Source organism: Mastigoproctus giganteus, chromosome 4 (assembly GCF_048544385.1).
Source record: "Mastigoproctus giganteus isolate SK-2022 chromosome 4, ASM4854438v1, whole genome shotgun sequence".
NCBI lineage: Eukaryota > Metazoa > Arthropoda > Arachnida > Uropygi > Thelyphonidae > Mastigoproctus > Mastigoproctus giganteus.
The window spans coordinates 24,908,809-24,935,574 of record NC_143578.1 but is presented as its reverse complement, the minus strand read 5'-3'; the positions used below and the strand labels follow the sequence as shown (position 1 = coordinate 24,935,574).

The 26,766-nt window shown below is 34.1% G+C and overlaps 1 protein-coding gene across 2 annotated transcripts in view; it reads left to right on the top strand.

Annotated features, from left to right (window-relative positions):
- The window catches only part of Klp10A (kinesin-like protein 10A), a 198,469-nt gene that overhangs the window by 108,154 nt on the left and 63,549 nt on the right, over positions 1 to 26,766 (top strand). For both annotated transcript variants that reach the window (XM_090371417.1, XM_090371416.1), the window contains exons 8-12: positions 2,250 to 2,412; positions 7,916 to 8,006; positions 12,000 to 12,063; positions 18,638 to 18,729; positions 20,879 to 21,021. In XM_090371417.1, the coding sequence (XP_090227543.1) occupies positions 2,250 to 2,412; positions 7,916 to 8,006; positions 12,000 to 12,063; positions 18,638 to 18,729; positions 20,879 to 21,021 (553 nt within the window). The remainder of the gene's footprint in view (positions 1 to 2,249; positions 2,413 to 7,915; positions 8,007 to 11,999; positions 12,064 to 18,637; positions 18,730 to 20,878; positions 21,022 to 26,766) is intronic.

The following is a 26,766-nucleotide window of genomic DNA, read 5'->3' as shown; positions in this document are numbered from 1 at the left end:
TGCAAGGGATTTTGGGATTCCCAAAATCCACTCTTCTGTTTGCTTTCTCTATGTGATAACAGAGCAAGAAATGTTAACTGTGTTCATTATTCATTTCAAGTTGTTTATATCACCTCAAAAAGACCCTTTGAAATCACAAATACCACATTGGATTGAGCATTGTTCAACATACTGTTATACTTAAGTTTGAAAGCCTATAAATTAACAGCAGGCTGGTTTTATTTAGACTGATATGGCAAACCTTTTATAACATGTGCCAAAAATAAGCTGATACAAAAAAATTAACAATTTTTGTGTGCCATGGTGGTGGGGGGGGGTGCCTACAATTAGTATTGGTAGAACATTTGAAATCCAGCTGTCCAAAAACTGGAATTGTCTGAAAACCAGACATTAAGATTTGTGTTTTTATTATTTTTTTATATTATTTTATTTTATTTAATTTTTTTTTTTTTGCGAAGCTGGGCCATTTACATTTGATGCAAAACTTGTTCTCTTAATTTCACCAGCAAATTGATTTTTCAAATTCAATTATACTAAATAAAGATAAACACTATTTAACCTAACACTATCAAAAACTCCATTGGTAGCTTCATATCTGTGCATTAGTTTCTAACGATCTGCACTCAACTGCTGTAAGTAAATGTGCTATGATCTTACTCATGATAGAAAATCTGCTGTCTGTTGAATGAAATCCACAATTTACTAAAACAAAGTCCACAATTTTATTATTTTATTATTATTATTTTTTTGAAATATTGCATATAAATATGGCCATATTGTACATAAATTTTACCGTGAAATGTTATGTTGTGATCAGTTCATCAGCTATCAACCTATGTGATGTTCATGATATATCTCTGTAGCCATCCCTCGTTGGTCTTTAATAATTGTTGACAGAGAAGACCATCTCTTTACCAAATTGTTAACAAAGGTGGATGGTGTTTCGGTTCATATTTTTGAACATCTGTCTCTATCAGCAGTACAAATTGAAGTGACATTCCATGCATTTATTTGTTTTCAAAATTGATCTTTATTGATATTAATTTTTATTAAGAATAAGAATTTTTATTAATCTTTGTATTAGTTAAATCTTTACTGTTTTCTAAAGTGAGGAGTAATATCACATCTGGGCTGTATCATTTGCATTGTCCTGGAATTAAAAAAAGACCTGCAGAGCAAAATTGCTGTGATGCCTCACAGCAGTTGTTTATTAATAGGTATGTGCATCATTCAGAAAACTAGAAAAAACTTGGAAAACTTGCTTGCTTCCTATCTCATATTTGCTGGATAAATTGACACATTACAAGCCAAAAGATTATTTACCCAGCCTCTTCCTTCTGAATAAAACATATCATGTTACTTCTCTGAAGTGATTCTTTTTTGCCTTGATTTCAAGACAGTTGAAGGTGTTCCAATCAGAGGGGAAACTCCTGCTGCTGCCAGAGTGGTGGAAAAGTATTCATTTTTGATCATGAGGAAAGGAGGAGTCTAAAAGCCTTTACTTTTGTTCCTAACAAAAAAATATAAAATATCATCCTGTAAAAAATATCGTCCCTCCCCCTTGTATTTTTTTTTTTATTTTAATGGAATATTACTTGAAGCATTCACTACAAAATTGTTTTGGTAACTTCATGGCGGCAAGTTTCTCATTTCAAAATTTTGACCAGCAGCTCATGAGATGAATAAATAAGAATAAAATAATATAGCATAATAAAAATATGCTAATCAGATAAAAAAATTATCAAAGTAGATGGCTGCACTGGCAATGAATTCTTCCTTTATCTGTGCTTTTGCTGTTAGTAGATTTATTATCCAAAAATTGGTGATCTTCATGTCTTAAGATTGCAAAATTTCAAGCTTTACACTTGTAATTAGTTTTTATTGACATTATAAATACGCATAACAATACTTTGAAGGCTACTAATGAGAGCTGCATCACCACAATCTTTTGCACAATTGTACTTATGGTGATAGACCACATTTAGCTGTGGTCTATCAGCCACAGCTAAATGTGGCTGATAGACCATAAATAAAATCTGTCATTAAATTAAAAGTACTTTTTTTTTATAATATGAAATATTTATTAGCAGGTTATGTGGTATATTTTTCTGTGTGTCCCTTGTGACACTCTTGCCACACGTTCACCATCTCCGGATTAGGTATTTCAGGCAGTTAATGGAATATTACAAGAATTAGATTAAATGTAGAACATTTAACTTAATGCTGAATCATTTATTTGTATTTTTCAGAAAATGCAAGAAAAGAAATTGATGTTATAACTGTACCAAATAAGGAACATATCGTTGTACATGAACCTAGACATAAAGTGGATTTAACAAAATTCTTAGAAAACCAAGTTTTCCGCTTTGATTATGCATTTGATGAAAATGCAGACAATGAATTAGTATACAGGTAGGTACAGTTATTTATTTTTTAATTTATTTTTAAGTATATATTTTAAAATCAGGTTGACCTTAGCCTTAAGAGAATATGCAATGATAATAAAAACTAGTAAAATGCAAAATAAAAATTAATACGTTAAACTACTTGTTGCTTAACTATATGCAAAATTATATAATTTATAGCTAAAGCTGAGAGTGCTGTCTGTATACTTCTTAAATTTTAGCAAAAGATTATTCCTCATTTCTCACCTCTTTTTGGCGGAATGGAACTATATGCAAAATAGATTGTAAAATATCAAATCAGATTTTCTCTCTCTCTCTCTCTCTCTCTCTCTCTCTCTCTCTCTCTCTCTCTCATCCATCATTAGTCCTTGAGGCTGTTGCAAACATTCTCTCAGATATGCCAGACAAGCTGTGCTTGCTATCTGGGAGTCTAAAACACTGATGGAACTGATATTCAGGTGACACTCAAGTCAAGTGCACCCAATTTCGGCAAAGTCCAGACGGTCTGTGACAGCCAAATCCTCTGCTTGCACCTTCATGATGGTGGGACTGTTAGTAATCCTGGATATAACTCCCATGCACAAGCACACTGTGGGTGACCACCCAGGTGTGAATCAACGTGAGCAGGGGTTGAGGTGTGGCACCACACAGAGGAATGCTACCCCTCTTTGTTACCAGGCAATACTAGGTGATAGATGACTCATCAACTGGTGCAATACCAAATCTCAAATACTGGTGCAATATTACAAATATACGTGGTCTCAGTTCTAATCTCAACGATGTCCATTTCTGCTTACAGTCTGCCAAACCCCATGTACTTTTTCTGACAGAATCCCAGTTATCGGTTGATTCAACCACTGCTCATCTCAGTTGTCCAAATTATTCGCTGTGTGATTCCTTTCGTCTCAAAGGTGGTACTACTTGTGCTTATGTCCATTCTAACATTCCCTGTCAGAGATTGGTAATAAGAAACATCGAACAGAAGCTGTACCACCTCCTGTACCTATCTCATTTTCTTATCCATTCAACAGGAGAAAAGGAAAAAGCAAAATGTCCTGCTCCTTTAATACAGGAACTTGAAGGGCTGGCTGGTTCGCTGAAATTGGTGAAACGGTTTAGTAATGGTGGTGTGGGGGGGGGAGAGAGAGAGAGAGAAGAAAATCTAAATTATTTGTTTCCCTCCTCACAAATAGACTATCCATTTGACCTTTGAATTCATTCAAACTGTCCGACTCAGCTATCCCTGAAGGCAGCCAGTTCCAACGATCAACGACTCGCTGGCTTAAAAAAAATTCCTACAATCTAGTCTAAACCTCTTCCCCTGTAATTTGAATTTATGCACACAAGGTCTGGAATTTTCTATAACAGTGAAAATTCTGCCTCTGTTCATTTTACTAACCGTTATCAAAACCTTATCAGGACACCTCCAAGGTGTCTGGTTGCCAAGCTCTTGGGGTCTTTTCTCATATGGTCACCCGTTTGCTGATCTCACCATGCGAGTTTCCCATCTTTGAACCTTTTCAAGAAGCTCAGTCTTTTTTTTTTTTTCAGATGAAGTCTCCATACTTGAACACAGTATTCCAAATATGGTCTTATAATTGCCTTATACAGTGTGACTGTGACCTCCATATCTCTACAGAATAATGTTTTCAATAAATCATTGCTAGAACACCATGGGCTTTCCTGGCTGCCTGTTTACACTGCTCAGAAATCTTCATATCTTGCTGTATTATAACTCCCAGATCCCTTTCTTCCTGTACTATTTTTAATTCAACCCCACCAAGTGTATAATTTATTTTTGGATAGCTATTCCCCAAGTGTAAGTCTTTGCATTTTGCTGCATTAAAACATAGCTGCCACTTTTCTGACCATTCTTGCAGCCTGTTCAAGTCATCCTGAAGGAGCGTTGCTTGGTACTGATCATTAACTACACTACCAATATTTACATTGTCTAAAAATTTTTGACATCAAGAATTCTATCCCATCGTCGATGTCATTTATGAAAATTAGAAACAACAGTGGTCCAAGAACTGATCCCTGAGGGTCCCACTTCTGACTTTACACCAGTCAGAAGAATATCCATTAATCACAACCCTCTGCTTTCTGCCCCGCAGCCATCCATCGATCGATCTTAGAATTTTTCCAGTAATCCCATGTTCCAGCTTATACAATAACCTCTCATGAGGGACTAAGTCAAATTCCTTGATGAAATCCAAATGAACTGTAAGAATACTTACTAAATTAGTTAAACATTATTTTCTCTTAACAAAACCATGTGTTGTTATTCAGAATGCCATATTTATCTAAATGTCCATGGATTGCACTTTTAATTATTGTTTCTAAGCTTTTCCCGACCACTGAAGTCAGTCTAACCAATCTGTAGTTACCTGCTTTGCTCTTAGAATCCCGTTTATATACTGATGATACATTGGCACATCTCCAGTCCAAAGAAATCTCTCCTGAGTCCAAAGATACCCTCATAATTAACTTCAGTGGTTCAGTACACACTCTGCCCTCAAAATTACTGGTTATATGCCATAAACTCCAAGAGCCTTACTTGTCTTTCTGCTCGAAAGTTTTTCTAATAAATGGTTGTCTGTAATTTCGAAATCACCAGTTTCATATGACTCAGCCTCTTCTCAGCATGAATGGCCTTTCTTTAGCAAAGAACAGATGCATAATGCTTGTTCAAATCATCTGCAACATCACGTGAGTTGTCTAAGGCTTTCCCACACCCAGTGCACAAGGGTTCAGTCTGATTCACTTTTTTTATTCCTTGTATTCACATACATGAAAAATTCCTTGTCCCCATTCTTTGCTTGCTTGCTTGCTTGGCCATTACTTTCTCATATACAGTCTTGGCCTTTCCAACTCTATCTGTGATACTATTACAGGTCATCTTTTACCTATTGTAGGCTTCAGCATTTTTTATCGCTCTGTAACTGTCCCATGCTATCTTTTTCTACTCTATTTGACTGGCTAGCTCTGCATTCATCCATTTCAGCATCCTCTGAAATGGATGAATCTGTGTGTTCATGGCATCTATGATTTTTTCTCTAAAGGTATTCCATAATTCAAGTGTATTCACCCTCCCTGCATTCTGTCCAATTAATAGATGCCATGTAGCACCTTGAACTGTCAAAGTCCCCTCTTCTGAAATTAAAACTCATTATTTTGCCTTTAACTATTGTAGCATCTTTCTTTATCTTCCAACTGACGATTGCACTACCTGCCAATGCTTCTTGCATTTTAAGCCCTGTGATGTCATCTAATTCATGAGTAATGATGAGATCAAGACTATTCTCACCTCTAGTATTATCTCTGACATGCTGGCACAAATAATAATCATCTAGTTTATTTAAAAAACTGGGAGGGATCCCACTTATTCCAATCAATCAGGTGCAGATTAAAGTTGCCCATAATAAGACATTTACACTTGCTTGCCCATTCTATCTGCATGAAAAGACTCAGAATATATTCTTCATAATCTTCTGGTCTGTAGATTACTCCCACTCTCAATATACTTTTGCTTCCGACTAACATCACACAGATTCTATACTATAAGACGTAACTTTAAACTCAGAAATAACTTTTTTTTTTTTTCACTCCGCCTTAGATCAGGGGACATCTTAGTTGAAACTTCTCAATACAACATTCTGAACTTCTCTTCCAAGAACATCCTTTGGAGGTATTCCCATCAAAGTTTCATCACACTGAACACATCACATGAGTGGGATCTCCTTGAAACATCCAAAGAGGATATCCATGCACAAGGATGGAAAACTGGTCCCAACTAGTTCTCATCCTTACATTTAATATGCCCTGTAAGGCTTTGCATCCTGAACCTGTTGAGGTGTTTCAGATGCCAAAAGTATGGTCACTCACAGATGTCGTGTCGTGGAGCACCTTGCTTATGCATGCTGCAGAGCAAAGGAACACGACACCAAGAATACATCTGCCCCAAAACTTAGATGCTTGAATTGTGGTCATGAATACCCTGCATATTCAAGAGCATGCCAAAGGTGGAAAGAAGAAAAACAAATTGCAACTTAAATAGTGTGAATATCCACTATTATTGTTTGGATAACTAATAATAACCTTACAAGGATTTAATTTAATCACTAGTACTTTGCGGCGCCTCCGTAGCCAGGTGGGAAGGAGCAACAGTGCGTAGCACACGCTTCTTGATTAGACCGGGGTTCGAGCCCATCACCACCAAATACGGAGGATGCGGAAAGGTCAGGGAATGACCACTGCACCGGAGCAATATGGCCTTAGTTGCTAATGCTCCTAAAAACCAAAATAACAACAACAACAACTAGTACTTTGCAGGCAAGTACTAGTGATTAAATTATCCATACTTCCTTCCATTTTTTTTTTAAATTTCTTTGGAAAATTAATTAATGCAGCTTGATGATTAAGCCTAACTTATCCTGAAGTGTATATAATAATTCTCAATAAATCGCACTCATTTTATTTATTTATTTATTATTTTTTTAAATCTTCCCATACTTTCACACCCAAGGCTGCAGTTCAAATTATGTGCTGAACTAGGATAGGAAGGAGGTTCCAGCTATTGTGGATATTGTTGATTATGAGTATAATGAACATTCTTAATCTTAACTTGGTTAAGATTAAGGAATACAAAGAAATTGGATTTAATATTTAGCCAGGAAAGTGGGAAAGGTTAGTTGTATACCTATGGCTATTTTGTCTAAGTCAGTGGGAAAAGCTGAAACTAATCAAATCTGAAAAATCCCAAAGAAAGCACTGCTATTCACCTTGTGATTGGTGCAAAGTGAAAGGTTAGAAAATTTTTAGCCGTTACACTGAAACTTTAAAAATTAAGTTTTATTTTATGTAAATGAAGTGATAATTCTAAAGGAGTGGAAGCAAAAAAAATAAAGTTTCAATTTAAATTTATTAATAGGTTTAATAATTTTTCTTGCACAGAAGAAAAAAAAGATGTGGAATTTTATGCAAGGAAACATTAATTATTTTTTCAAAGCAGTTTAGTTATTTGATTTATTTATTTATTTATATATATATTTTTAATGAAGATCCAAACACGAAAGGTATTTGAACCTCTAATACTTTGTAGCTGTACTTGGGTTGAGAAGACAGAAGATACTTGTTGACATTAGGCTTTAATTTTTGTAGATTATAATTTTCAGGGAATACTGTGAAGGAAGGTTCTAAAAATGGAAATTGAAAGGATAAATGAGAAATAAGAACAGTTGGTTCTGTGAGTTTGAAGTTTTACATTAAATGGATGCTGACTGGTTGTGGCATATATATGGACTTGTTTGGAAAAGAGAGGGGGGTGGGGGAAATTATGGATACTACAGTGCCCAAGGAAGTATCTAGAGAAAAGATGTATAGCAAAGTTTGCTTCCGTTTCGCATAATGTAATACTGACAAATATCTAACTGTATTAAAAAAAAGTATGTAAAGTTTTCGGCTGAGTATATTTCTAAATATGCATTTTTTTCTTCCCCTTTTTCTTCAAGGTTTACAGCAAAGCCTTTAGTCCAAACAATATTTGAGGGTGGTATGGCTACATGTTTTGCATATGGTCAAACTGGTAGTGGAAAAACTCATGTAAGTATTCACTTTTTTTTTCCTTTCTGTAAAGTCAGCTTTATATGTTGGCTTCTCAACTTCATAAGATATGCAAAAAAAATTATTCGATTCAAAATAATTTCCTTATTTTTAGCATTTCAGAATACCTTACTTTTTCTGTATTATACAAAAAGCATTTTTATTTATTGCATAAATTCTAATTTTTACTAAAAATAATTATATTAGAAGATTTAGGTGTTTTAATTGGTAAGTTTTATTAATTTTCATTTTTATTAAGTATTGCGTAATCATACTGAGTGCACTGACCAACAAATTTAAACATTTTTAAACAGCTAGCAGATTCTAGCCAAAGAGTTTTGGCTTGAATCTGCTAGATAGATGTGGTATTTGCCAGCCATCACATAATGTAACCAATCATGTAACTAGATAGTTCCAATAGGAATTATACAGCTTAGAAAAGCTGTGATTCTTGGTGGGTTTTTTTTTTTTTTTTTATTTCAATTATGAAAATAATCTTAATTTTTCAGTCACCCTTAGTGTTTGCAAAAACTGTCAATACTGTTTTGCATAATGGTCCATGTACTTTATCATTTAAATTCCATCTGTTTATCAGCGATACTTTTACTGTTCCCACCAGTCATCGAAAAGTTTCGGTAAAACAATTTTACTTACACAAAAAAAGATCTGTAAAGACAACATTCAGAAAGATTCTGAGTAGGTCGTTGCAGGAACTGATATCAAACAAAGATTACATGCATGACAAATATATACAAAGAAAAAGAAAATAAATAATCATTTTGAGCCATTTTCTGTTAACTAAATGGATCAGAAAACTGATTAGTTAAATTAGGAGCCAAGAAGCAGAACAATAAAGAAGTTCAACAGGAATCAGAGAATACAGTGTAAGTATTAAACTCAACTTTGGCCCCCTCCAAAAAAAAAAAAAATTTTACTCACACAGTAGATACAAAGAAATATCTGTGAAAACAAGGCAGACCTGTAAGAATTTATTTCATTGTGAAATTGTTACCAGTAATTTCATGTATATGTTGTTTAAAATATATCTTATTGTGTGCAAGAGTTGATCCGTTAATTATAAAATAAATGAAATAAATTTTCTGTTTATACCCCAGGACGACCACATGGTCAGAGGGGTTCACGAGAGAGAGAGAATACAAGAAACAGCACCATATTTAGCAGTCACAGGTCTAAACCTCGGTCACTCAAAGCACATGTACTTATGCATCCTTGCATAAGACCACTTGGCTACAGCTGTATTGTATGTTACTACCATTATGTAAACAGAAAGAACTGTTTATCCATTCTCCAAAGCTGATTAACTGAAGAAATGAGTTTTGGCTTGAATCTGCTAGATACATGTGGTATTTGCCAGCCGTCTCATATTGTAACCAATCGCATAACTAGATAGTTCTAATAGGAATTATACAGCTTACAAAAAAAAGTGAAAGATTAGATTTAATAGGAGGCTGCTTGAAGTTTGAGTGGGCATGCTAAACTGTAGGCATGCAAGCCACATGTGGCCTTCAGACTTTTGTTGTACTGCTCCTAAGTGTTGTCAACTTGCAGAGGTTAATGTCAAACCCATAAGAAAATAATATTCTTCATCTTCTCTACAACCAGGGATTGGGCCGCTAAGGTCTGTTACGAGACTTGAATTGGTCTGTCCATCTTTTCTCAGGTCTTCCGATACTCCTTCATCCATGTGGCCTATAAAACAGCCTTTTTAGGTAGTCTATCATTGGTCATCCTCATTAGGTGTTCCCTCCACTGTGTTCTATATCTTGTAATATCCTCCACAATATTGCTAATGCCAAAACAATCTCTAATGGTGTGGTTTGGGATATGGTCTCTCAACGAGTACCCTGCAAGTAACCTAAGAAATGTAATGCCTCCAACCTTCTTTCATCTTTTTTCTTCAAGATCCAAGTTTCAGAGTCAAACATTGAGGTTGGCTTTGAGATTATTTTATGAAGTCGTAATTGTATATCTCTTGACATATATTTCCCAAAATGTCTTCTAATAATACCATTCATTTTGTTGAAATTTATTATTTTACTTTCCATATTTGCATTTCCTAAATCTGAAATTGTATTGCTTGAGGTATTTAAATGTTTTTACTTGTTCTATTATATGGCCATTAATTACTATTTTTGCTCTTAATAATTGCTTTCCTTGCATGGCCATAATTTTGTTTTTTTTTTTTTTTTTTGGATTGCTATTTCCATGCCAAACAATGAACTAATTTTGAAAAGATTATGAGCTCCTTTTTGTAATTCTGTCTCAGATTCAGCTAAAATTACTTGGTCATCAGCATATAGTAGAGTTGAGGGTTTTGTTTGTGCTGAAATTGGGATCCCGTGAGAGCATAATTTTGCCCAATCTTCTGTTACCTTATTGTTATATAGATTAAACAATAAAGGAGAGAGTCCACACCTTTGTTGTAATCCTCTAGTTGTTTTAATTCTGTTCGAAAATTTAAAATTGTTTATTTGTACTATTACATCTGTATCATCATATAAAATCTTAATTGCTGATAATAATTTGAATTTACACCATAAAATTTAAAAATTTTCCAGTGAGTTGGTCAGTGGATTCTGTCATATGCTTGCTTGCTTATAATCAACAAATAGGAAGGTTGGCTGGTTAAATTCTTTTCTCCTGTTAATTATTTTTTGTAAAATAAAGATGGATCAGTGCAGCTTCAGCCTTTCCAAAAGCCTGATTGTTCTCCAATTAAAACATTTTCCACACATTTTAGAACTTTGTTTTTTAAGATGGTTGCATAAATTTTGTACATACTGCACTGAAGTGTTATACCTTTATAGTTTTCACAAAGTTCTTTAGATCCCTTCTTATGTAAATTTATAACCACTCCTGTTTTCCATTCATTAGGGACTTTTTCTCCATACTGTATTAAGAAATTTCAGTACTCTCCTCTTTAACTTTTCACCTCCATATAATTTTGATTAACACGATACTAATTCCAACTATGCTGGACTTTTCCTGTTTCCTGTAGAGGCACCAAATCTATAATTGATTTGGTGTCTCTCGCTGCCCTTGTGTTTTTGCAGATATCTTTGTTTAAAATATGTATTAGTAATTCAGAGATTATTATATACACAAAAATCATTCAGACATTTTCCATTTTCATTACAGGTTTTTTCTCCATATTTTATAGTGCAGTGTGTTAAGGGATTGCAGCCTATTCTAGCATTCAGGTCTCCCATAATTACAATATAATAATTTCTGTTTATTGCGTCGATTGTTTTTTGTAATTCTTCAGAAAATAATATTAAATAGTGATATTTAAAGGAAATGCACAAATGTCAAATTTAAATAAAATTCATAACATATGACCTTTATTGATGGTTTGGAGATTGCATTTTTTTTCACAAAGGCAAATACACGAATATTTGATATATTTCTCTATATTAAATATTCACATGTATTTCTCATGTGTCATGCACACACCAAGGTGGCTCACTAGCTCTATTTGTGTGCCCTGCTAGTTTCCCAAGAACTATTTTTATGGCATCCAAGAATAGTTTGTGCAGCCAGAGATTATTATTAAGATGAATGCAGTGAAGTTTAAATTATTAGAAGTTACAAATGTGGAAATAGAGCATTCAGTAGAGCAAGTACATCTTTCAAAAATACCTGAAGTGTTTTTTTGTTATCGACAAAAACATTTTTATTCTACTTTGAAAGTATGTTTTGATGAATGTTATTTGATTCCTTAGAAATTAATAAAATATAGGTCATAAGTCGATTCTATAATTAATGAAAAGAATACCGGACTTGGTAGAATATTCTAGTGAAACTAGTTCAACTCATTTGATATTTATAAGCATAACAAATTGATTTTCTATAAGTTATTACTAAACCAGCTGATAAATAATATTTTTTAATCTAGTTCAAACTGAAATGATAATTATTGAATGTAATAATGATATTTATGCATTATTTTCTTAGTACTATTATTATTTTTAGACCATGGGTGGAGATTTCCTTGGTAAATCACAAGATTGTACAAAAGGAATTTATGCCTTAGCAAGTAGGTTCATAATAATATTCAATTTAAAAAACTTAGGTTTTGTTTCTCTCTATGCTTTTTAAAAGTTTGATATTTTGGGTTGTAAATATGTATTAGATCAGTGGTTTCCAATTGCGGCATGTAGTCCATGATTTAAATTCCCACTGGCCCATAAAATTAAATAAATACAGTAAAATCCTATTACAATGAATGCTAATTTAATGAAAATTTCACTACGACAAAATTATTTCTAGGTCCCTGCCAACTTCCTCTATTAATAATGCTTTATAAATCTCATTTGAGGGAAATAGTTCTGAAGAAAAATCCAGTAAAAGAAATTATTTTTAAAGTCCACCTATTCCTAAAAAATATTGGTTTATACATTTAAAAATTGCAAATCATTCTCATTTAATTATGGCTATGGGAGCATCCAACTGAAGAAATAAAATGGATGTTCTCAAGGTGTAACAAAGACTTCAGTTTCGCACCCAAGTTACTGCATTATTGACATACCTACATACTTTTACTACATTTTAATTTTGTTTCATTAGACTAATTGCTAACTTTTTTTTTTTTGTCATAAAAAAAGCCTTAAATTGGGTGTGAACTGAAGTCTTTATTACACCTTGATTCCACCTGAATCCACATATTTTCAAATACAACTAAATTTGAATCATATTAATGCATGTAAAGTAACAGTTGATTATATTTACTATACTGCATTTCTGAAAGTGTTATTAAAGAATTACATGATAAGATATAATATGGCTTATAAATAAAATATGCTTTCAAAATTATAATCTCTGAACAAATTTTTACCTTTTGTAGTATGTATTTTGTCTAAAGTCATTGTTCAAGTAAAATAAGGTATAAATTACTTCTTCTGTATGTTAGAAAAGTGTAGTAGAATTTATTTGAACAAATAATGATTATTTCGGAATATTTTTCAGTGATTTTCATTAGAACGAATTTTGATACATTGAAATGATTCATGCACTCATGAGACATTCGTTGTAATGGGATTTTACTGTAATAGATGCTGTCAATTTTCAGATTAGCACATAAATTAAATTGTATGATGCCAGTCCACACGATTTTCATTGGAATTTTACCAGTGTGCAAGTCCAAAAATTGGGAAACTGATGTGTGTTAGATAAGTCTCATTGTAGGTAAATACTTTTGTTATGTTTTCAGTATGTAACATTCACTTTTCTTTTATTATAACATATAACTGAACAAAAATCTTTAAACAACATTAATGCGCAAACGTTGAGTGTGGTGGTGACTATATAATATGTGTGATACTTTCTTCTCATGCTTCAGGCAGTGACCAACAAGGCTGTAGCAATGACATAAAAACAGCAAGGTTTATTAGAACCATATACGTAATCAGCAGATTTTTTGCTCATGATTTAAAAATGAAGTTGAAAAATTCACATTGAATGCATCAGTGTGTGGAGTTTTAATAAACGGTATGTCATGACAGGTAGGGATTAAAAAAAATTCTTTCTTGCATGAAATAATCCAAACACTCGGCCAGACATATATTTATGAAAATAAAAATATTAACAATATAGAAGTATGTTAGGCATAGATTCAAAGGGAGTCCACGTTAGGAAAAGAGTATGTTGGGAAGAATGTTGCTAAATCATTAAAAGAAGAATTATATAACTATACAATAGTAAAGCAGGTATGAGAAATTGAACAAATATTCCTCGTATATTACTTTCATCTTTATTAAAGTACAAACAATATAGTCTGTAATTGCCAGACTGATGGCTTTTACCATTATAGATTTGATTTCACTTCATTTCCTGTTGTTTGTCAGCAGTACTGGGAACTGGAGTGCAAAAAAAGTCAGCAATAATGACTACTGTTGTTGCATTGATAGGTACCGGATGTACTTGTGTAGAATTCAACAAAGCACTGGCTTTGTTGAATGAGCATATTGAGAATGGAATTTGTTGAATGAGCATATTGAGTGAGAATGGAGTGAATCTGAACTAACAAAACTACATAACAAACTCTTTCAAAATACTGCCACTTATTTCTTCATTTATAAAAGTAGTATCATTAGTATAAGTATTGTGGCAAAATGACAAAGGAAACCGCTTATATTGTTTGCTGAAGCAAAGCTGATTAACAATCACCAATTTGGATTTCATCAGTGTCACTCAGCTAGTGAATTAGTTTATGTTACCATATCTTTGAATAAATTCAATGGAAAAGTTTGAAATTTAAGCAGTTACCCTTAACATTTCTAAGGTTTTTGATAATTTCTGACATAAAGGCCTTCTAAATATGCTCCCAGCTTACAGCCTGTCAACAGCTTTTTGCAGTTAGTTATCCAGTTTGCTCTCCGACCATTCACTATAGGTCAGCGGTTCCGAACCCCCTCTCAACGTAAAAAATTTTTTAGCGAACCCCTTTCAACATAATATTTTTAAAGCAGACCTGGAGCTTTCTTAGCATCAAGATTCATCAAAATCATTCTGACATCCTTTTGACGGAAGACCACAGGAGACATTGAATGGAGAGTGTTGGGAATGGTGGGAGGTGTTTTACCAAGATCATTAATACGAGTTGGAGGAAAAATGGGATGCTGAAGTGACAACAGAACCATCTGGGTTTGACAGAGATTGGCAAAAGTTGCAGCCAATAGCTTTGGCAGGAGACCAGAATGCTCGGCTACTATTAGGGCAAGAAGCAAGTTTTCTACTCTTAGCCTGTTCAAAATCTAGTTTGGCCTGATTAATAACTGCTTTACAATTGTTGCAAGGTTTGGTGTAGGCAGAAAATGAAACTGAAGAATTAGAAAAATTAGAATGAAGAATTAGAAACAAGCCAATTACGATATGCAACGTTCTTCTCTTGAACAGCCTTAGCACATTTATTGGAAAACCAAGGTTTAGATAAAGGACAGGATTTTAAAGTGGAGTGTGGAATAAAGGATTCCATTCCTACAAGAATAATTTCACTGACACGATCTGAGCAAACGTTGACATCAGAAGTTTTGAAACTGTAATCCGACCAAGGAAAAGAATAAAAGAAATCTTGCAGGTCATCCCATTTTGAATTCTTGTAATGCCAAACAATATGAGGTTGGGAATAGCCATGAGATAAAGGCTCCATTGGAGAAGAGAATCACAAAGTTGTGATCTGAGGTACGTAAAGGACCACTCACTTCTTCGACCATGTACTTAGAAGGGTTGTTTGTGAAAAAAAGATCAAATGTGTTGGCTGTATGGTTAGGATTGTCCAGATTCTTGTAGGTAAATGAACAATCTGTGCAAGATCATTAGTAATTGCAAAAGCCTTAGCATCTTGACCAGCTGGGTCGGTGACTAGAAAACGGAAGCCAGTTGGAGTTGTGAACATTAAAATCATCAAGGAAAATTACCTCACTGTTAGGAAAGTTGGACTGGAGAAACGCAAGTTGCAAAGAGAGGAAGTCAAAGAGCTCCAAGTGATTAGTGGAGTTGGGAGAACGGTAATGAGGTAGAGAGATTTTAAGCCAGAGAAGATCGAAAAGAGTAGATTCCAAATTACCAAGTCTCTGACATGAAATATCGGAACAGACATATGCGCAAATACTATCTTTGAGGCAAAAGGAATCATACAGCGAATAATTTGGGCAACTGAGATGAACAGTAGTTGAATCAACTGATAAATGAGATTCTGTCAGAAAACGTACATGGGGTTTGGGAGACTGCAAGTGGAAATGGACATTGTTGAGATTAGAATTGAGACCACGTATATTTGTGAAATGAACTAGGAAGTGTTTGGGAGGTTTAGATCTTTTCACAGATAAGCTTACTCTATTAGTTTGACAATTCATGGTGTATTCAATAGTAAGAAAAAGTGGTGGGGGGGACATGCTGTATGAAATAATGAAATTTTTGGATATAGTGTATGCATGGTAAGTATATACCCAGATCTTTGACATAACATGGCGTCGACAATGCCCCCCGCATACACTCTACTCGGACTACCTCCAGTCACTATCTGGCAGAGTAGAGGTAGCAAGATTATACACTAGCTGCTGATCCGGAAGCCTCCTAAAGAGTTACCAATAGGTTCGGTCCGGTGTACTAACTAGTGGCCGGCCTACGAACATCATTTTAGAGCTGTACCCTCGAAATGTAAGGAAGATTGGATCTCGTCATGATGTTCATCATAACCTCAAAATTCATCAGTCATACTGCATGATGGAATGGATGGGGAAGGGTTGACTGGAACTTAGCTCTGGAGACTAAACATGGGTTCCACTACTTCAAGCCTCCAATAAGCAAAGTGTAGTGGTATTGCACCGGTTGATGAGAGTCATTTACCACCTAGTATTGCCTGGTAACACAGAGAGGTGCATTTCTCCATGTGGTGTGGCCGCCACACCTCGACGCCTGCGTACGTTGGTTCACATCTGTGTGGTCACCTACAGTGTACTTGTGCTTGATTACTAATAGTTCCACCATCGTGAAGGTGCAAGCAGAGGATTTGGCTGTCACAGACCATCCGAAATTGTGTCCACTTGACTTGAATGTCACCTGAATATCAGTTCCATCAGCGTTTTAGACTCCCAGGTGTCTGTGACAACCTCAAGATGTCTCAAAATTAAGTTTAAAAGCAGTTTTGCTTCATAATGGCAACGAATTTCTATCAGTTTCTGTGTTTCATTCAGTGGACTTAAAGTCATGAAAGCATGTCTAAGGTTCTACATGCTATAAAATACCAGGATTATGGTTGGAACATATGCAGTGGTCTTAAAGTTATTGTTTTGCAGGGGGGTTTCACAAAATATTGTTTTTTGTGTGTGTGGGACAGCCATGCAACAGCAGAACATGTCGTGCAACATTGGAACAAGTGGAACTAGTTTATACCAGGACAATGTGATATAAAATATATATATTCCTTTAGTGCAATCAAACAAGGTTCTTCCTCCACCCCTGCACATCAAACTTGGATTGATGAAAACTTTCGTGAAGGTGCTAGCTAAAAGAGGTAACAGATTTGCATACTTGAGAAATGTTTCCTAATTTAACATATCCCAACTTAAGGAAGGAATTTTCGTAGAACCCCAAATTAGGAAACTTGTGAAAGACTGTTTGAAACCCAGTTATAGGAGGTTGAATTGGCAGCTTGGCGATCATTTAAGGCAGTAGTACTTGGTTTTTTGGGTAATATGAAAGAAGAAAACTATGAAATATTGGTATCTAATTTTCTCGAGTGCTACAAAAACATGGGCTGTCGAATGTCATTAAATTCATTTTCTTCATTCCCATCTCAAATATTTCCCCGAAAATCTGGGAGTTGTCAGTGATGGACAAGGGGAGTGGCTTCATCAAGATATTTCCACAATAGAAAAGCAGTACCAAGGAGGTTGCTGGAATCCTGTAATAATGGGGGATTACTGCTGGTTCCTTGTAAGGCAGAGTAAGCACTTCTGTGTATTTAAGTAATTGTATGTTTCTCCCTTAGTAGCAAATATTTTTAGGGACAATTGCAAATATGCTGATTATGTATTATTGAAATATATGTATTTCACAATGATTTATGATTTTTTTTTTCCAAAGTTAAGTGAGTTATAGAGAACATAATTTTTTTACACTTGTATTACAAACTTGAATTATTACTATAAAATATCGGTGTAGATACATCATAGTGAACTCATAATGAAAAACTACATAAGTAGTGTAAAGGCATTGATTTAATTGTATTTCACATTGTGACTACCTTCACGAGTTACCATGTATTGCACTACCTCGAATAAGTAAAGTTCACTAATAGAGAAGACTATTGTTACTTATTCTCAGTGGGCACCACCACCCAGACAGTGCCGTTTCAAGGCTTATTGGCCTATCCTCGGTGGGTGGGCAGGTACCCTGGCATGATTGCAACACCAGGATACCTGCCCACCCACCCACCAAGGAAAGGCCAGTAAGCCTTAAAACGGTGCCGTCTGGGTGGTGGTGCCTACTGAGAATAAGTAACAATAGTCTTCTCTATTAGTGAAGCGTTACTTATCTGAGATAGTGTTATACATGGTAACTCATTGTGAAGGTAGACACAATATGAGATACAATTGAATCGATGCCTTTACACTACTTATGTAGTTTTTCATTATGAGTTCACTATGGTGCATCTACAACGATATTATATAGTGTATTTTAAACTCCAAATATGTTATTTATGCCTTGAGCATTTATATTTTATTTAATGTTTAAATAAAGTAGTCCATTTATTTTAACATTAAACGTTGGTACATCTTTTGATGTAGATGTGATAAAGACTTTTTATGGTGATTTTCGGAATCAGCACGTTTTTTTCCCTCCAGAATCACATTTTCATTGCGGGAGGTATGACAAAAAATATTTTTTGTTGGCTAGTGTAATTGAATGGTTGATGGAAATTTGCCTGTGTTCCAGCATAGGCTTCTATAAACTGAACTTGTAATATCACATGGTAAAGTGTTTCCTTTATTCGCATACTTTTATAAACCACTCTGTGATGTAATTAATGTTTTCTGATTTGTAATTTTTGTATCTTACTTTTCAAATGCTATTTTACAGACTAATATTTAATTATTATATTTATGTAGCCAAGGAAGTCTTCGGACTTTTAAAATCTCCGCCATATAGAAATGAAGGCTTGGTTGTTACTGCTAGTTTTTTTGAGATCTACAGTGGAAAGGTAATTAACTTAAAATAGTTATTTTAAATGAATATAGTTAATGTGTTTTTTTTAATGCAAATGATTAATTACAGTGTGGTATATGGAAATTTTTTATGCAAATGATTAATTACAGTGTGGTACAACCTCCTTTCCTCTGAGAGAAATTTGTTTCATTAGGCTAATTGCTAATCCATGTAAAGTTCAGGGTATATTCTATAAAGTTACATTTCTAATAAAATTTTATACTTTGTCCTTTCAAATTTTTTGTAGCCCTAAATTTGTATTTATTTTACTTACTCTTAAAAATTCTAATTTATGTCCTGGTAATATTTATAACTGTGCATGCATTTTAATTAATATCAAATTGTTTCCAAAACAGTTGTGTGGAACAAGTGCTCTCACATTTTTTATCACCATTATGTTATACCTTTCATAAGGTAATAAACCTGCAGAAAGCTGGTTGCAAGAGCTAATACAGTAATGAAATATACTTATGGGTAATATCTAATAAGACATGGAAACAATGCAACTTCCATGGACAATATGATCCCTGTTGCAATAGTTATTTCTATAATTGGGAGAAACATTTCCTGGATAACCAAACTCTTAGCTTTTTCACGAGCCTTTTCATATGAAACATATATGCATATGTTTCACATGTGCAGGTCCCAAGGGGTATGGACATATGTTTTTCAAACTAATTTCAAAGTACATATTTGAATTATTTTACAAATCTTTCAGTAAGCACTTCTGTGTATTTAACTAATTGTAAACAGAACTTATAATGGATGGCAGCACAAAAGTAGATTCGAAAATTTTAGGAGATTGTGCTTGTCCGCAAAATTTGTCTGATTTTTAATAATAATTCAGTTTAAGTTGATTATATATCAACTGGGAGATCTCAGAGCAGAGCCTTTACATACAAGAATAAGTAAGAAATCAAGTTTAAATGATTAGTTAAAGCGTACAGAAAATACAATTTGCATTTTTACATCAACACATGTTTCTTAAATGAATCTACCTGTAATTCTTTTTCTTGTGACCAGTGGTTCAGCACCAAGATCAAGATTATTAATTAGCTGTACTGCAGAGTTTGAGTGGCAATTAAATTTTACTAGTCTAGGTTTTGAAGTTAATATAGGTGTTTTGGAGACAGGTCAATGGAACCCTAATTCCAACAAAATTACCCAGAGGAACCCAGACTTTTGAAAACATTCTATTGATCAAGACCTCTAGGATGTCCACACAACTTTTGAGGGTGTAACTCAGAAATTGGCCCACTCTGAGACAAGAGCAGTTAAGTAACTGATTTATTGTTCCAACCAGTTCTTGTTTAGAGATATTGATCCCACTAAAAGTTATAGATATTAATATTTATAGATATTAATATTTAAATTTTGGCTTATTAAAGCCAAAATTCTCTGGAATTTAGATAAAAAAAAAAAAAAGAGTTGAAGAAATTGAATCAAGTGGTATATAAATATATGTAGATCTTATTACATCAAAAAAGAAGTAATGGAACTCATGATTCTGAATTTCTTTTTCAATTATTTATGCGGTTTTTTTTTTTCCTTTTTTTCTTTCTTTCTTTAATTTTATTTGATTTTTGAAATAATTTCACTCTAGTATTGGAAGAACAAGCTAGAATAAGAACTAGTTAATATTTAAAGACATTTATATATAAAATTTTCATTTTTACTACGAATTTTCAGAACATTTTGAACAATTCACTCACTCCTCAGGGCTCATGCAGTGCTTATAAACAGGGTTATATAAAAAAAAAAAAAAAAACCATCCCCCCCTCCATATTATCATTATTTACTTCTAGCCAAAGTACTAAATTTCACAATTCAGTTTAAAGTGCATACAGTTCAATTTAATTTACAACAGCTTTAATAATATAACTTCACAATATAAGCATAAAATAAAACTAGCAAACCTACTAGTTATATATTTTATGTTTACATATGGTTGTTTTATTTCCATAAAACTGTTGAATTTCTTCTGGAAGTTGCAAGATTAATTTATATATTAATCGCATTTCATTGAATAACTTTTGATAATAGCTTTTGTTTTTACTATAACTCAAATTAATTATAATAAATAATTAGTCTTAGTTATAGTAAAAATCAAAAAAATTTATAACTGTTGTATTGCTTTAATTTAGGTATTTGACTTATTGAATAATAAATTAAAACTGAGAGTTTTAGAAGATGGTAAACAGCAAGTACAGGTAGTTGGGCTACAAGAACGCGTAGTAGAATGTGTGGACGATGTGTTAAGGCTCATTCAACACGGAAATAATGTCAGGTATGGTTATGCATTAATCAAATCTTAGATATTACTGTACTTTAGAGGATTGGCTTAATCAAGTTTGGTTAATTACCCATAATGCTTTAAGTGATAATGTATAGTACCTCGTTTGACTGAATTTTTCTTGAATGATTATATAGGAAAAACTTTGCCAGTAGAGGCAAAGACAATTATTCCATTATATAAAGCATTGGTCAGTGTATTTTGGAAAGGGTGTAGAGAGGAGTGGCAAGGTTGGTTAACAGCACAAAGGGGCATTCTTATCAAGAGAGAGAGATTTGGTTTCTTAGTGTCTTGAAGCCAGGCATCTTCAGGGTGACCTGATCGAGGTGTTTAAAGCTTTAAAAGGGTTGCTGATAATTAAGAATCATCAAAATGGAACAATTGGCAAGCAGTGATCATAGTGTATTAATGTGGGATCTGTTTAAAGAAATAACTACTGTAAAAGGAAGGAAGTTTTTGTTTTCACAAGTGGAATTACAATAGTCTTAAATTGTTTGCAGTGGGACCAAAACTAATAAACACAGATAAATGGGAAATGTTTAAAGAAGTTATTCTGGATGCTGCTAAGCTTTTTATACCAACAGAAGGAACTGTTCAAGATATAGATCGAAATGGTTGATCTATATCTTGAACAGTAAATAAATTAGCCTGTAATAAAGTTACTCAAGGGTTTAGGCATGTTCAGAAAGATTACAAGGTGTCTTTTGCTATGAGGCTGCTAAGAACAGTAGCGAAGAATTCTTTGCATATGTATATTCCTAGCTTTAGACAGTCCATGTGTTTCACGTGTATTGTTACGTAAGACTTGTGAAGCAATAAAAGGAAAGGAATTAACCATATTGGTCCCCTTAATATCTGTGGTAACAGTGGTGATAATTTTGAGCAGGTTTACTAATAAGCCGAATAAACATTATACATTCACATGTGAGAAGTGTTTTTATAAAAGTTGTGGATACCAGTGACTTGGCAAATACTAATGGGACTTGAAATGATTTTATGGCATTTTATGAACTGAATGATTTTATGGTAACTGAGATGGGAATAGAAATGAAGTTATTAAATTAAAAGTGAACAAGGCACCAGGAACTGGTGGAATCTATCCAGTTATATTGACGGAAGCAGCAGAAAAGGTAAGCACACTTTTAATATTATGATGAGAGTATCCTTTGATTCAGTTTAAGTCCTTACAAATTGATGTGCACATATTTCTGCTATTCAAAGTTGACCGTGAGTGTCAAATGAGCAACTGGAAATCTATCCTTGTGACTTCTGGGGCAAGGAAGATTATGGAATCCTTAGCTAAGGATGTAATATAAGACCATCTGGACAAGAATGGGATTATAAGAGAATTGCATTGTTTTGTTAAGGAATGATCATGTCTGACATCTTAATTATCTACTAAGGGGTTCTATCTAAAGAACTGGATGCAAGGAATGACTCTGACATCATTTATTTAGAATTCAGCAAAGCTTTTGATGCATTCCCACATGAATTGATTGAATGATTGAAATAAATTGTTGTATAAATTGCAATAATGTGGCATTAAAGACAAGTTCCTGATATAGATAAAAGGATGATTAAGTGGTAGGAGACAGAGTAGCTATAAAATAAAGGGCCATTGATCTCTATGGACTCATGTTACAAGTGGGATTCCAGAGTTTAATGCAGTATCCATATATTGCCAAAATTTGGTTCACCTCTATGCAGCCATCTGGCTAGAAGGATGTAGAGAAAAATTTTACATTTTCAGTTGACTTAGGACTATCTTACACAAGGTTTGAGATAAATAAATAAATAAAATTAAGCTAAGCTATACATACGATCTAATAAATAAATAAATAAATTTTCTGTTTATACTCCGGCACAACAACCAGGTCAGTAGAGTTTACAATAAATCGTCAATACAAATATTTATTTTAAAATACAGCCTTGCACTTCAAGGCTGCAGTATGAGTAGACAAACACATAAAAATGTACAAATGGCACAGAAACACAAATAGCACAGGAAAAGGAAATATGTGCAAAAGGGTAGAGCATAAATATGTACAGATACGATTGGTTCTCTGATCTCTATTGAGATCAAAATTTCAATTTGCAGATAAAAAGATGATTGAGTGGTAGGAGGCAAAAAGCAGTTATAAAAGGAATCCCTAGTTTAAGATTAGTGTCCTTGTTAACTCCCCATCATGACTGTATTCTCTAGCTTTTGCATTCTGGATCAACCTCCTCCCTAACAGCAATTTTTCCCCCAGCTACAGTGGGGACACCTCATTTCCCAGTAACATCTCTCATAACTGGATCATTGGGTGTTTCTTTCATGACTTGTGTTCTGTATGATTTCTTATCACAGAATTTTCCTGGATTCTTTGATGCTTAGGCCCTTACCATTTCTGATTATTAATAATATTGACATGGGTATTTCAAGTTCGATTTCTAATATTGCTGAGGTCATGAAGGTGGGCATGGAATTTAATAATAGGAATGCTACTTCAGGAAGACATTATTTGAATGGGCTGAGAAATGGCTACTGAAGTTAGTACTAAAAAATGCAGAGGCTTGCATCTGGTTATCAGTAATCCTATAGTAATGTACCACTCGATTACCACCAAACTCAAAATAGTTAATAATAAAAAGGATTTGGAAGTAGCTGTAGAATTTGATATGAAGGTTTCTCAACAGTGTAAAGTCTGTTAGAACTGCTCCTTAGGTTCTGTGAATTTTATATAGAAACTTTTCCAGTAGAGATGAAGAGGTGATATATTCCATTATATAAATCAATGATTTAGCCTCATCTTGAATATTGCATACAGACTTAAACTCCAGTCTAGGAAAGTGGTAGACTTGGAGAGAGTACAAGGAAGAGTGACAAAGATTGGTTAAGAGCGCAGAAAGGTATTTTTATCAAGAGAGAGTTGTTCTGTAAATTACTGTTTAGAAATCAGATATCTTCAGGGTGACCTGAGCAAAGTGTTTAATGCCTTGAAAGATCTGAGTAAACTAAATGCCAAGAATATTTTTACAGTCACTTGACATACATAAGGGGATATAAACTTAAGCAGTGGGGATAACTAGAACAGATGTCCAAAAACTTTTGTTTGGCCATAGAGTGATTGATTCAAATGAAGGTGAGGGAAGATGACATTGATTACTTTCCTTTTTAAATTTTTATCTATTCTTTTAGCTGATGCTAAATAAGCTTGCTTCCCTGCATCATTTTGCCAATACAGTCAGTCCTCGTATTGCACGATAGTTGTGTTCCTAGAAACCCTCGTGCAATGCAAAATCGTGCAATATAAACAACAGACCCTATGTGAAAAATAGGGTTAGGTGCCGACCACCCAAGATTGAACACACATTTGTAACCAAAACATTACCAAATACAATAAATAATTGTAATAAAATACTTATGTATTTTATTACGACTATTACGTAATAAAATATTGCTACTGCTTTTGCTTCTATCGTAAGCCAACTTGTTTTTTGTTTGATTTTCTGTCCAAATAGATGACAGCTGTTCCATCTCTTCCAATTCTTTGTGTCTTAATCTAATGGATTTTAATTACACTTTGAGTTGTTTCTGCTATGAAAGGTTTTTTTTCTCTGCATTTCCTCATTTAGGCCTGTAGCACGTGCAATATCACACGGTCTTTCATTTCGCTCAAAGCGTTTCACAATTTCATATTTTTTCTCTATCGACAGAGGCTGACTGGCCATAAGCCTTACCGGGGAAACCCCGGTGGGCCGGAGGTCGGTGTGATTTTGGCCATAAACGCTAGTATGAGGCCACTACAAATTTTCCCGGGTAAGAATTTTTAACTCAGTCCGCCTCTGTTTATCAATATTGCTTTTCTTTTTCTCTCTGAATCTCTCTGAACCTGGTGAAGACACTACATCTGTAGTGTCTTCACCAGGACGCTTCCTGTACACACCTTTTAAGAATTTCTCATTTTTAGGGAATAAAGCACGATTACAAAATGAAGAGGCAAGCTTGATACACATAAACAAAGCTGCGCACGTGTAGCAACTGAATAAACAACACCATAAAGGCAGAGATACACTATTAACACCTCACATTTTACTAAAACACATTTCTGGGGGTTACTACCATAAAACAATAAAAACAATTTCCAGTTGCGTTTCTGCCAGTGGAATCTGTTATAAACTGGTAGTAAACTCGATCTAATTGCATTTGCGATTATATTGATAGCTGGAATTGTGTGGGGTTTTTACGTTATTATGGTGAACTGTGTTTCCCCTTCACTGATATAAAAAGCATAAATACATTTTCAGAATCTTCTCTTCGCTGCTATCATGTTGTGTTCCGTTGGTGTGATTCTGCGTTCGACTGCCATTTCTTGTAAACACAAAGGCGAATCGTGCATAAGCGAATTCGGTTCGTGTTATATAAGATATCGTTCTCCTATTTATAAATCGTGTATGATCGAATTCGTGTAGTGTAAACACGTGTTATACGAGGACTGACTGTACTAATACAAAATGCTGAGGATGTCTTTTCACTTAGTAACAGGACATATCATATGTAGGGGATAAATTTAAATTGAGAAGAAATCCGAGGAGGATATACTTAACAGGTATAGGGCAATATTGAGAAAAAGCCACAAGTTAGGATTAAATTTGAAAGTGTCTAGAATATTGCTCATACATAATAGGAGGGAGTATATGATGAGAGCCTTGTCAATCATTTTGCCCCTAGAGAAAATTTTCTCAGCATGGCCTGTACTTGTTAACAGGACAGACTGTTTTTATAGGGATTGAGTACATTTAAATAGAAAAGGCAAAAGACTAGAAGCAGAGATAAACTTGATTCTTGCAGTGCTTCTGTTGGGACATGAAACATGCAGTAGCCTGGAAAGCAAGGTGTCAGGAATTACAAAGCCTGCTCAGGGTTCTCATGAGACAAGCAAATATGAGCTGTGTTAGAGTTACTAAATGCAAAAACAGGTACACATATACTTGCTTGTGAACTAGGAGCATAGTAAATAAATTTCATGAATTTTGAAGTATTGGTTAAGTCATGAAATGTGGTCTTCATAGAAATATTTGAAACATGGTGCTATTCTGACAGGGATGCAGAACATGAATACAGTGCATGTACAGAAGGGTTAGACTGGTTGGTTGGGCATAGTTAAGAAACATAGATTATAAAGCAGTGCAGCAATTTGTATGGATTGCCAGTGTAATTTTTAATCAGTCTGGTCTAGTGTTAAGATAAGCACCAGAAAACCAAAAATGAGTGTAGGAATATGTTATAGTCTGAATGACTATGATAAATATGATGAATAATTATACAAAGAGTTCACTGGTTAATCAGATATAATCATGGGAGATTTTTAACTTTCCATATAGTGATTTGAATTTGTTGGTTATTCGCTCACTCAATATCAGAACATTCTGGATTTACTGGGTAACTGTTTTCTATACTGGCATATTAGAGGGACAACAGGATGTAGCAATACTCTTGATTTGCAATGACTTAATGTATTAAGACTCATCAGGTAAATTTGGACACTACTGGGTGTCAATGATCAGTCACAGTATATTAATGAGGAATTTATTTAAAGGTGTGATTATTGCCTAGGGTAAAAGAGAGGGATTTTGCTTTAACAAAAGTGCCTACAATAGCCTTAGACAATTTAAATTCTTTTTTTCTTTGATCAACTGATGTTAACAACTGCAAATACTAAATGGGAAGTATTCAGGGAAGTAATCATAGAAGCA